General features: G+C 39.9%; 2 protein-coding genes across 3 annotated transcripts in view; both read right to left on the bottom strand.

Annotated features, from left to right (window-relative positions):
* Positions 1–681, bottom strand: part of LOC109039900 (protein scarlet) — an 18,949-nt gene extending 18,268 nt beyond the window's left edge. Inside the window, exon 1 of one of the 2 annotated variants that reach the window (XM_072299002.1) lies at positions 474–681. In XM_072299002.1, coding sequence (XP_072155103.1) covers positions 474–475 — 2 coding nt within the window. In that variant the 5' untranslated portion in view covers positions 476–681. Of the gene's footprint in view, positions 1–277 lie in introns of both variants that reach the window. The other variant, XM_019055621.2, reaches the window with a different exon arrangement.
* A 4,153-nt stretch (positions 682–4,834) lies between these two features.
* On the bottom strand, positions 4,835–11,862 carry LOC109039906 (cathepsin B-like cysteine proteinase 3). The gene is made up of 7 exons (XM_019055627.2): positions 11,704–11,862; positions 9,829–9,964; positions 8,522–8,734; positions 7,751–7,951; positions 7,058–7,199; positions 5,713–5,829; positions 4,835–5,152 (listed from the first exon to the last, which is right to left on the bottom strand). Exons 2-7 carry the CDS (start codon positions 9,961–9,963, stop codon positions 4,947–4,949), a joined length of 1,014 nt encoding a protein of 337 aa, XP_018911172.2. The 5' UTR covers position 9,964; positions 11,704–11,862; the 3' UTR covers positions 4,835–4,946.
* Between the last annotated feature and the right edge of the window lie 1,431 nt (positions 11,863–13,293).

Genomic DNA, 13,293 nt, shown 5'->3' with positions numbered 1-13,293 from the left:
CAATAGAGTATTCCCATGACCTCATATAGCCTGATGCATGGACATTTCCAGCAATATTGGTCGGGAGTTTTGTGGAAATAAAAGCAACATGGTGATAAATTAGGTAGCTACCAATATTGCGGCAATGCTGCACATTTGCCCGGATCATATCCCTGACAAGTCAAATCTAACCTTAATCAGTCCCATGAGCAAGCACATGGCAAGCATGATAAATTCAAGGAAGGCAACTCGCAAAAAAGCTTTCCGACGGACTCGTCAAAAACCAAAAATCGAATACCTATTCGTCATTTGAAGGGTTCTGGAAGAGGCTTATCAATGTGAAATACGTCAAAAGCACCAGCGTCAAAAGTTGGTCATGGAGGGGTCAACTTGGAGAACGAACACAATCACCACTCATTCGGACGGCACGTCACAAACGCGGACCCGCACTAAAAAAGTGGATTCGGAGGCGAGTTGACGCAACGAATACTCACATTTTACGAAAAATCCGCTTTGAAAAACCGTTGGGCAGCGGGACAAGCGAGCACTAGGCATGACAAGGTCCCGGAGCATGAGAAACTGTCGTATCAGCGTTATCGGGCCTGGGGTGGCTAAGGAAAATAGAAGATAAGTCGTAGTCGCTGGAGATAGGTAGCGCGGAGTTATCGAGACTCGTGTGTTGCGTCGCGCGTCGCGCTCGCGCGTATGTAAATCCAAGGTGATTCTAACGTCCGACCTCTCGGGCCTCTTCCAACTCAGCTCCGAGCTCCTGGCTCGGCGCCTGCTTGCCCCGCAAACGGGTTGTTACCCGAGGTCCTATCACAGATATTGGCACATTTTCCAGCAACATTGTACCGCGCAACGTTGCCGCATATCCCGCGCCTCCCCATATTTCCGCACCACGGGCACCGGCTCAGCCTCTGGCCTCAAAGGCATGCTCCGCCGGAGGCCACAACAAGTCCTTTCCAGCAGAAGCCACGTAACTGCCTTTCCATGATATTTCTGATTGGAAATTTGGCTGATTTTCAATTTGATTACGCCCAAATATTGGCAGCGCGTTGGACAAAAACTGCGCGCTCAAATCCTTCAAAAAGTTTGATTGTTGCCGAGTCAAAGTTCTAGCTTGGAATGGAGTCAGGTAAGTTCTCTTGTATGCGTAGCGACGAAGAGCTGGAATAGGATTGCACCCAGAAGAGGGTATACCTACCTGCTATGGAAGGAGGTGCGAAGGAGAGAACGTCAGATCATTCAAGTTGAAAATAACATCGTATTCGACGTCACGGCCAGCATGATCATGTTAAAAGGATGCCGAGAGGAAGGCTGATACCGCCAAGATGCTTGGTTGGGTTCCTCCGTGTGTGGAGACGAAGGGGAGGCCCAGTGAGGAGGTAACGACAGACAGTTTTGCACGAAAGAATGAGTATCAATTACCCTGAGGGGTTTTGGAGGGGTAGGAGACTGTGGCTGTCGGGCGTCGCAGAGCTTTAAAGAGCGCTGAGAAAGCGGTTCGTATGTGCGCGAGTTCGAGTTTTTTCAAGAAACGAATACTTAGGTAGAAAAGCAAAAAATGCTCAAGCGAGCGAGCCCTAGCTCGCGCGTGACAGGTTATATGGGGGAGGGGGGTTGGGTTTGGCAAAAAATGATACGTTGAAAAGCGCTTTAATTTTTGAAAATTTTTGGCTCAACGTGTCCCTTCGACTTGATATTGACGAGTGAGGACATTTTGAAACTGCTCGTGATTGTTCGGAACATTTTTGCACCCCTGAGAGGGTACAGCATTTTGAAACGATTATGTATATACGTGGGCTTTCGAAAGTCGCCGTTTTTTTATTAACGTCCAGTTTCCTCGGGAGTAATAAAAGCGACGGGGCAAAAACAGCGATTGCATGCGCGCGCATGCGTGAAAACGTGGGAATCTGCGGTCACGCGAAAGTGTCCGCAAACCTGCTGCCGCATTCCAGAAAAACCGCACTAATCTGCGAGTACATGCAAAACCGCAAAATTTTGTTCTTTCGCGGATTTTTGAAAATTCGCGGTAAAAGGCGCGTAGAAAATTTTGACCATCGATTGGTCGGAGGAAGATACGACTTGACCAATCAAAGGACTTCCAAATCACCCAGCGGAAACTGATGAAATGAATGAGGTGCAGTCCGCACATGTAAAAAAATAAAAAATAAATGAAATGCGTAAACAAGACTTTGACATTAGTCACATGAATTACTTCGGTCTCTCCAGTGTATTTTTATGCTCCTTCTACTGTGCAATCCGCGGCCTAGCAGCCTCAGCTTAAGTCGAAATTTCTGAAGAGAAAAAAAAACTCGACAACGCTGTATTTGATGAGAAACTCACAAACTCAGATGGGAAGAAAAAGAGGAGAAAAAAGCATACTAATTGATTATGAGCCTGGCTCGACTTCTAGCTCGACAACATTCAGTCGGAACCGAGAGAGGAGGGAAGAGGGGGCCAGGTCCAGGCAGCAATGCAGCATCCTCCGGAAAACATGCCGTGGTCCAGAGAGGGGGCAGCGGGCACTTGACCCACAATCAATGTCCACTCGAAAAAAGGTCAGTAACTGAGGATCTTGGGATGAGGCATGGAAAAAACCTGGAGAGAGCAGGAAAGGAGGGGGATCTATATTTAGACGTCTCGGGTCCCGATTTAAATCCGAAAGCTATGTCGCGGGACCACTTTTTCTCCGACCTCGCGGATTTACATAATACTGCGCCTGCGCTGCGCGCCGCCGCCGCGGCCGACCAAGTGGAAGTGTCCCGTCCCGTCGTTGGTCCTCAGCTCCTCACCTGTGCTGTGCGGGCCGGTTTGTCTCTGGGGCCCGGGTCGTGCGCCCGGTGGGGTGGGTGTGTTTATCTTACGAGATTAGCGTGAGAGCCGTTTTAACGTCGGTGTCCGCATGGAGGGGATCGCAAGTTACGTCATCCGCATGAGCATGCATTATATTTTAGTGCATACTTATGGCATTTGCGCCAAAACAACCAACTAAATGCTCCTCAAGGCACAAACGTTCACCGAGGGTAGGACATAGATGGTGCGCGGAAATTTCAGGGTAATGTTGCGCGGCAACTGGAGAGCAACTAGGGGGCATGCCGCATGCCCCTGGCCGCTACGCGGCCCAACCCCCGGAGGGCGCCTCGCGCGCTCTCTCAGGCCCGCTTCGACGAAAGAACGACCCAAAAAAAGAAAAGATTTTCATATCCGACTCTCGTTTCTTTAATTTCCCTGTGGCCAGGAGCAATTAAACCAATAAGAATCGTAGGATAAAAATCGTCATTTATTTCGAACTTCACGCTAAGACTAAACGAAATGGAACGGAGCGTTTCGTTGCTTTTGGATACATAGTCTATGGCAAAGGAGCGTACCTTCGATTCACTTACTTTACCCTGCTCACAGACCAAGATTCAATATTTCCCGCTTTTTTTCGCACTATTTTCCGCTAAATTTGAAATTCCCACCGTTTATCAGTGGCGGGAATTTCAAATTTTGCCCCCCTTTCTAAGCTTCCTGGTCTCCTCTAATATAAAAAACCTGGGTCCTATTTTCAAATTTTGATAAGAGCCGCCTCCCCTAGAGACTATCACCTGTCGATAACCGCAAAAATTATGGAAATCGGCCCGGTAGAACGCTCAAACGAACTGTGAAAACAAATAAAAATTTACATTGTTTAAATGGGAGAATTCGCAACTTTACCACGTGATATAAAAAACCTGGGTCATATTAGTGAAATCTGAATAAGGCAGGCTCATTTAGAGACAATTGCCTGTCGATAGCCGCAAAAATCATCCTCGGTAGAACGCTGGAACTACGCGTTACCAGGTACTCAAATTTACGAGGAATCGGAGCTTAAAGTATAGATGTTGGCAACATATTAGGGCAGTGTTGGGCTAACATGCACAAATTGAGACTCAGGCACAACGTTGGGCAGCGACTACAGGGCCATGATATCAAGCAGTGACTTCAGCGCTAAGTTATGTGACTCAAGATAATGTTGAGTGGAAATGCCAATGCATTTACTTGCATGCATCAAGGTGCTTAACAAATTTTCTTCAAAAACTTAACTTTCCAAGCAATTACAATAAAAGGATGCATGAACAGACATTAAAAGTCAACCTAAAATTACATACAAAGATGCTCATTTTACAGACACCCTTAAAAAATGAGCTTGAGGTTAAAATCTCTCCTGATTATAGAAGAGGCTTTTTGCTACCTTGTGAAGAGCTAAAAAAGTAGATTCTATATTAATAGAATATGTTGGGGCACATCAATTTTAATTGCCGACTGAGTGTCGCCAATTTCAGGAAATTTTTCCCTCTGATGGCTCCTTTTATGGAGTTTAAAAATCACAAATTATGCATGCTCAAGTGCTCAACTAAATTGGGTACTTAAACATTCCTCCGATGACTCTGTTAGGTTCTGCTGGGAAAATATTCGGCTAAAAATGTCCGCATAAACACATTTTTAAGTTATTCCAGTTTCTAATATCAATTAATACAATAACCTATTTTTTATTTCTTTAAAAAAATCACCAATGAGAGAGATATTATATCAAAGTTTTTCTTATTCAATTTCTGAAATTTCTGGTGATTGTTTGACCTTTTTGATTGGATCCTTCTGATGAGAAATAAAATCCTCCAATCTTTATCTGCTTCCAAGTTTAAAGACATGAATATATTTTTTAACTGTCCAAGTTATGATGAGGTATTCAAGATTTGTAGATAAAGTTGTCTTGTCTGTGGATGGAAATATGTTGAATGCAGCTAACATTACTTTCTGAGAGAAAACTTAAGTCTCATGCAATAAAGTACCAAAAACGACTGAAACACAAAAAAAAAAAACCAGAATCTTTAAACAGCATGCAACATCATTTACTTAATTTATCATGCAATACAGGAGTTGGTTTGGCGAAATTCAACTTACATTTAAAATGAAATTACAATTTCTCTTGGGACTATAGATTACATTTTAGGTTCTCCGGCTACCATGAATTTTTCAAAACCACACTCATTGGTCCCACGGCGGATTTTGAAAGTCCCATTTTCGCCCCAGTTTTTGCCCCAGGAATTGATCGCGAGCCAGTACGGTTTGCCACCTTCTTCACCCCAGCCAATGACTCGCACTGCGTGGCCTCCAAAGCTCTTGCCACTTGTGTGCTCATAAACACCTGAAAATGAGGGCAAAAGAAAATGACTTTGAATGAAAGGGGGATGCGCAAGCACACATAAAATAAGGAATGCCATACCATGAAAACAGTCAACAGCAATGACAGATAGCAGTCTCTCTGCTGCTGACAGAAGTCATCTAGCGTTGCCTCAAGTGCCAAAATATATCAAAATAAGCCTTCTACTCTTGATTACCTTATCATGAAAGCAAAGCATCTTGTTAACTAGAAAATTTGGCAAAATATGATAAAACAGAATGAATAAACAAAGTGGAAAAGTTACTAGAATGTCTAGCAAATTACAGTTCTGTTTTTATGCTTACTTTGTATATTCATTTTGTGTTTTGTCTTTTGGCTAAAACATTTAACCAAGAGTCTTAATACATAATTAAACATATCCCAGTCTATTCAGAAATCACAAAAAAAGGTGCATCTCAAAATTATTCACAAGCGTATTTTTGGTAAAAATTTTAAAATCCTTGAGAAGTTTATGATCATATACATAAAATTGCACCTGTTTTCACATGATATGTACAACTATATAAACATAGATTTCAACGTACCTCTCTTGTAGTAATGAAAATCAGTGTAAACGGTAAAGCCAGTTACAACTGAGCCGTATGTCATTATCTCCCTCTGTATTTCCTCAATATTTTGCTTCAAAGCATAGGCACTTTTGCCTGAAAAAATAAAAAAGACAAATTCAAGATACATAGTTCTTTTCTAAGTATGAAGAAAATCCCCATCAAAGTAAATCATAATTTAATGCATAATTTAGCCCTATTTATTTTAAAAAAAGGGAAGATATCTCTGTACAACATAAAGATAACACTTCTAATATCATTCAGAAACACAACTCATGACATCAGAGATGCAGATTGATAAATTTAAAGTACGTTAGATATATTTACACGGACATATTTAAGAAATGATCAAAAATGGAAATACCACACAAGGACTGTTAATAAACCTGACACTGATTTGCAGGATTGCACTACATCAGCATTTTTGTTCACTAGGCACTTCTTCATAAAGGGAAGAGAGATGAAGAGACATGTATCATATCAGATATTGGCAGCTCTTGTCTCTTTACTTCAGGGTGTCAAGAATGTTTTAATTTTCTCATTCCCTGGTATTTCTTTGATTTTTACGGACTAATTGCTTGACAAAAACCTGCCATCATTTCCTCTTCGACTCTTCAATTCTGAGCAAAAAAAGCAGATTTTTTTAAAGTTTCAACTAATTCCTCAGAAAAAGTCAGACAGGATCACAAAATTTAAAATAAAAAAAAAAAAAAAATGACCTCTGAACAGAAATAGAAGAAAATTCCAGTTTCCGACACTAATTATCAACAAAATTTTTTGCTTACTGATGAATCCTTGTAAATTCTAGTTTTTTTTTGGTCCTCATCACCATGATTCAGTTTCCGTTGGGGAGGTACAAGAGACGGACCCCTGGCTCAGCAACAGGAGGGTAAAACATTTTGGACATCTGATTTACTGTAGGTACAATTTTTAAAGTGAAATTTTTGCACAATAGCTCTCTAGCCAAGGTATGATGTTTTCTCTTTAGAGTTTAACAAGGAAAACGGAAAATCTGGAGATCAATTTGCAACAAGATACAGTACCTAGTCACCATTAATATTAACAAAAACACAAATGACAGCGTTTGTTTACTAAAACTTCCCTTTGTTTTGTGTTAAATATACTTGTTGATACCTCACTCAGGAGTTGATTTCCAAACTATCCAGTGTAAGAATCGATTTCTCCAAGAAATTTTAAAGAGAGAACGTTTTAAACAAGTTCAGACCTTGTCCAGTGGCCAATTACTTCATTTTTTAAAGCTCTCCAATATGCAATTTCTGCTCAGTTTTTCCTTCAGACGCACACAAAAAATGATAAATCTTACCATGATATGATTCACTTCTATAAGGAGCGCCATACTTAGGGTTTGTGCAGTATGCTTTGCATTTAGGAGTGTCAGCCTCATCTTTGGAGCATTTTGGTTCACCCTCTCTGCCACATGGTGCGATGCTATAAGGCTGGCATCCCTGAAACAGCCATGTGAGCAAAATATTAAAGAAAAGAAAATGCATTTTTCTAAGTTTTACTGCATCAAAAAAACTAAAATGCCCCAGCATTTTCACCTGATGCTTTATTGTCATGAATGAAAAAGTGGCAACAGCACCTGCCCTCAATTTTAATATCGACGCCAAGTTCTCAATTTTCTGAGCTCTCCGTTATGATAAACATTAATAATAGTGAAAAATTTTAATCCCTCATGACCTTCTGTTAGAATTGTTTTCTGGGCTATCCTAGCTATGGACATGCCCTAAAAATTCCAACACATTCATGTTGAAGGTAAAATTAAAATTCATAACTTGATTATGGTGCTTTAGAATTTCTGCTCCAGCTCAATTTTTTTGATAGATGATACAGAACATTTTTCGCAAAACTTTTGAAGAATATTCTTGAAAAGACGAGGCAAACACATTAAATTGTGAATTATATAGCTGAAACGGAGTCATCCTTCAAAAAAGTATAGTAATACAGGAAACCTACAGCGTCATAAACGAGGCTAAACCATTGATTTGCTACCTACCTCATATGAGTTATATTCACCACCCGTGATGTCACCCTCCCTCTTAAAGTGAAGCCAGACTTTATCAACATAACCTCCGCCACAGCCTCGCCCACATTTATTGCAACAAGATATGATGCTTTCTGCAGACACTTTCGGTTTCTTTGCTCCCTTTGATGCAATACAGATTCGGTCAGACATAGCTGATGCTGAGGCTATTGCCTGTAACAGAAACCTTTGTAAAGATTGAGGCCAACAGGAAGAGTATCAAATAGCATTTTTTGAGGCAAAAATTAATTACTGAACAAATATTAGAAACTTGCAACTTTAAGTCAACAAATGGAAAATTTATTTTGATCAAATTACACTTTTATTTGATAACTTACAGGACAGATAGGATAATTCAAGCTCAAGGTGGGAGAGGGGCACTTTTCGGTTGTGGTAGGTTAGAACCTCCCCCAATATTTCATTTATTGTGAGAAAATGAATGCAAACTCCAATGCATCTGCCTGAACTGAACACTCTTCCCTTTTAGTCTTGATACTCATTAGAGCTCAAATTTTTTTACTCTGAAATTTTTGGAATTTTCGGTCTTGTTTTCCTCACAGAATAGTGAGGACCTAGCATTATTCTAACACCTTGCTACTTAACAGTTCTAACCACATTTTTAGTGTTTTTTATTCTTATCTTCCTGTATTGTGTCTATAATCTATAAGCAGATTTATGAGGTGTAAAGGAGATCATACTGTATTGCGATTCTTAAAAAATGAGGTTAAATAAAACTGAACTTACGTAACATCCACCACAGTTGGACTGTTCAAAGACCCAAAATAAAGACGGACAGTTAGGATACTTATTTCGTAAATCAAAACTTTTTGGAATTGGCTCTACTGATTCTGGGGAGTGAGGGAACTTTTTGATTGGCAGGCGAGGCTTCCTCAAAAATGTGCCACTCAACTTTTTCATTTGCGCTTCGCTTAGAGGGTGGGGAAAGTTTTCTCCAGCCTGAAACAAACAAAAAAATCGTTCAGTAGCAGAAAAATCAATTCCAGGACGATTAAAATACATTAACTCACATACTTGATGTTCTAAAACTTTATTTTGAGAATTAATTGTTTGCTGAAGTATATATTTTGGACCGTTTATATTTGTGCAAAAACCAGGCCACATGCCTACCTGACTGCTTGTCTTATATTCAGTAGATATTCTCAAACTTTTTGGTAAAATGTATGAATGGTGACTCTGATAAAATTTTAATTTTGTAAAGAAGAAATAATGACTTCGATCAAAGCATGAAAGGCCACAATCATCCCCTCCTTGAGCAAAATAAACTGGACCATGTTGGGAGATGTCTAAGCTGGCAATGCAACACCTTGACACAAAGGAAACAAATCAAGGTAGACTTTATATCTAAAACATGGAACCGAAACCAGAGATCTTGCATATATGTATTTAACCATGTTCTTGCATTAAAGTCCATCTAAAAACAACCATGAGGGGAGGAAAAGGGTGGAGGAGAAAATTTGGCTTATTTTTCGTGATTGATATTTTTCACTAACTTTCATTTTCATTTCCTGAAAGATTTTGTTTTGTTGAAATAGACTACAAGGATCTTGAGTGGCTAAAGAGTCCCATATAATTTTTTTTTAAATTTCGTAGAAAATTTCCAAGTTCACCTGCTAGTCCCTAAAGGCAGAAAAAAGTTTGGAAACTTCTGTTACAGTGAACAGAATCACTCTTTTTTATTGCATGGATATGATCAAAGATTTGATTGAAAAGTATTGACAGCCATTATTATGTGACGTATAACGTAATAAGAGAAATCTGAAAACGATGGCTACATTCCAAGACACATGACCTAATATGCAATTTTTTACTAATACTTACTTCATTTCTTTAAGGAGAAAACAAACCTAAATTACCTATGGATTAAATTCTCGTATATTTATTTACAAGTTAATGGTCATCTTGTAAGACATTAAGCTGAAGGAATGATTTTTTTCCCCTTCTAAAAAATAAAAATTGTTCAGAAATAAAGAAAATTTGCAACAGCACGAATTGACATGTCCTAAAGTTTAGCCGTATAAAAAATGTCTTACAGTCCAAGAGAGTCCACGGGAATTCAGCGCCGAAATGTACTGCTCCGGGTCACTTGTATTGAAGTCCTGTAACCCATTTCCACTGGTTGCCACACCAATTAAGAGTACAACGGAAAACATGTGCGTTTGAAACATCCTGCAACAGATGACAGTGAGAAAAGAAACTATCAGAAAAAGGGTGAAAACAGAGTACAGAAGACAAAAAAATGACTCGGTTTTTACTAGGGCTCGTCAAGGATATTGCTTTTGCGGAAGCAGACTGCCTTGCGAGCATTTGAATTCGGCCGAAATTTCTCCGGTGTAGTTTAATTATCAGAGACGTTTTGAGTATATTTCCTCGAAATTTTCTGCCGCTTTTGGTAAAATTCCAAGTAAAATTTATTATACAATTTGAAGAAGTATCCAAAGATTTTCAGAAAAAATCGTATTTTATTGAAGTAGATATGGAAACGTCCGAATGTTTATAAGAGGTTTTTCCCAAGCACGGTAGGATCACAATTCCAAATCCAACCGAACAGCCAAAGCCTTCCTCGAAGAAAGACATATTGATTGGCCATTGAACCTTATTGCCCTCGCTTTGCAGGCATTCACTCACTGGCGCACGTGTGGAAAGCGCCTTCAAAACGCTAAGGAGGCAACTCTATTAGCAGCTTTCAATGGTTGCCGCTGAAAGATTATAAAATAAAATGCATCAGTTGCAGAACTTGAATCCTGCTTGATTTGTATCGAAAATCTTAGGTGACCATGCTACCCTGGTTCAGCCAAGTTAGTCGATAGACTTTCTTGAAAAATCATGTTTAAACATTATCGTCGAAACATCCCTGATGTTGAAAAATATGAAAGGGTAGAAAGAACTTTCCACAGAGGTTCTGTGAGTGTCACTGCGAGAGGAGTGCATACGGTTTGAACCGGGAATCGCGGCAACCATAGTCTTATTTCTATGATGAAATTGCTTCACACTGTTAATTATTTTACCATGAACTGTGGTATACTGAAATAGGTTTATTGTATAGGTAGGTATACATATTTTGAGAGAGTTTAGTCCCCCCCCCCCCCCCAATAGGATATGCCGCCCCCTCAATAAAGATTGAAAAACAGCAGCTCTCATAGATGGAGAGATGCCTCAGAAAGCCCTAAGTTGTATCTTTTAGGACATATGGGGTTGAAAGTTAGCGGGGAGAAGGAGGTATCATCTTGTATTATTCAGTTGAATATTATATTGGTTACCTATTGCATTGTACCTGACGTAAACCTTTGATCACCTTAAGGGTTAATGCAACACTGAGAGTAATTTGGATGTATTTCTGCCAAACCGCATTATGAAGTGAGCCTTGTTGTGCATGTATTCTTAAGGGTCTCAGGGCTCATGTCTTACTGCGCATAGTTCCGTTTGGCAGAAATACGTCAATTTGATTCATCGCAATAGAACTGTCTAAGTGGCTGTTTTTCGTTGTGCTAAAATAAATACGTGCGCCTTGCTGTCATTCTTGAAAAAAAAGAGTAAAAAAACCCTTTTGCGCCAGTGCATATACATCGGAGCACTGGATGCATTTTGATTGTGAAAAAAAAGTGTCTTTGGCCCAACGAAAATTTCTTCGAATTATAACAAAAGTTTTTTGGTTACAACTAAAGTGATTCATGGCGACAAGATTTTCGGTGTCACAACTGAAATTGTCTTCGGCGCGACGCGTATTTTCCTTGGCATAACAAAAACTGCCCAGAGAACTTTTTTTCATACACACTGCAATGAATCCCACTTTTGTGAGTGAAGCGTTGTGAAAAATCTGACAAAAAACAGAAAGGAAGTAAATAATATACAAACGGACGATTATGAATAAAAACTTTTGGCGGGGTAAAATTATGAAGAAAACATACTTGACGTTTGCCACAAGAAAAAAACCAAATAACGAAGCTCGGCCAGGATTTCGGGAACCGAGTGAAAAAGTGACGATCGAAGCCTCGAGGGGCAGCGACTACTTAATTACGCGCTCCGCAATTTTAATTACGGCAGTAGCTTCGAAGAAAAACGAGAAGGAGCTGTTTAGCCGAAGATAAGATATCATGTCTTTGTTTTGTTGAAACGCCTGAAATGTATCATCCGAGCGAATTCAAGTGTATGAGTCATTGCGAAATATGTAGGACTTCCGAGGACGTCTGTCAAAGTAGATGTACGAGTATCAATCAAAATTTATGAAAATAGCAAGATACTTGATTTCAAGTCGGGAGAAGTTTCCTCGAGGAGATGGAGACAAATGAAAAGCCGAGTTCTTGGGCTATGGGATACATATGTCGCAGGCAACTAGCAATCGCCGGCAAATTGCAATTTATTCGTGTTGCATCAACAAATTAAAAAACATTTAAAGTAAAAAAACGAGACGGCAAGTTATGATTATTATGTTTTGGATTCAAATATACGTTATCCCCTTCTTCTTGAATGCATGCTACCAGCTGGCACACTCGCGAGTTCGTGAAATGTAATCAATAATCTGCGTTGGATTTGGTTTGGTTAAGCAACTAAACTAACTCCGCGGCAAAGCAGCGAGTATCGCTGGATTTGAAGGCGTTCCAAGATGATGTCGTGCCTTGAATTTCTTCGCTAAAGAAACCTGTCCTATATCGATGTTATTGTAATTGCGATTTGATGAATTAACAAGTACGGAGCTTGCAAATTGCCGGCGATTGCTGACTGCCTGCGACACATATCGACGGTGAAACTACCATAACACGTACCTCGGTTTGCGGCGTTGTAGATTTCCTGTCAAGCTTTATTTTATACATGGAGAATCACTCAACGTCAGTTTTTGAAAACCTCCGCGATTTTTCTTCTAGGTGCAAAGAAAACTCTATGAAAACCTCGAAGAATAAAACTGATTTGTTCCGTCAAAAAAATAAAATGGGAGTGAAGATTTTGAAACACCGCAAACGAGATACGTGGTCTGGTAGTTACACCGTCGATATTCAATTTCCCACCACCCTCGCCTTGGAAAAGGAAGTTCAGAAATAAACAGTGTTTTGAAAAATGGATATAGAGTAGGTAGATAAAGTTTTCAAAAATGGTGCGTTTTAGTTAGATCTAGGACTTAGGAAGCGCAAAAACAGAGCTAAGAATTTCGGCCAAATTTTCTAGGTAAACGCGGAAATGCAACATTCGTCGATGGGTTCAAACCGCACTACCAGCCAACCAGAGGCACTGCGGACTGATTATTGGAACTGATAGACAAATCGATAGACAAAGAAGACAAAGGGAGTATGGATCATTCCATTTATTGAAATGGGTGGCTCCTATAGACTAAGGGAGAGAATGATGGACGAACTATATCGGGTCTCTCGTGGGTTGCCGTTACTCAGTCTATTACCTACCTCCGTTGTCCATTGCAACCACTCGCTTCCACCAATAGGATCCCTCCATATTTCTTTTTGTCTTCTTTGTCTATAGCTTTGTCTATCAATTTCAATAATCGGCAC

This window comes from Bemisia tabaci, chromosome 3 (genome assembly GCF_918797505.1).
Source record: "Bemisia tabaci chromosome 3, PGI_BMITA_v3".
Lineage (NCBI taxonomy): Eukaryota > Metazoa > Arthropoda > Insecta > Hemiptera > Aleyrodidae > Bemisia > Bemisia tabaci.
The sequence above is the reverse complement of the archived record's forward strand: the minus strand, read 5'-3'. Positions and strand labels throughout refer to the sequence as shown.

Excerpts from the sequence above, each read along its gene's own strand:
- LOC109039906 (XM_019055627.2), bottom strand. The coding sequence starts at position 9,963 with ATGTTTCAAACGCACATGTTTTCCGTTGTACTCTTAATTGGTGTGGCA. Across the intron at positions 7,952-8,521 it reads CCAACTGTGGTGGATGTTAC|GCAATAGCCTCAGCATCAGC; the intron begins GTAAGTTCAGTT and ends TTTCTGTTACAG. Across the intron at positions 5,830-7,057 it reads TAGAAGTGAATCATATCATG|GCAAAAGTGCCTATGCTTTG; the intron begins GTAAGATTTATC and ends TTATTTTTTCAG.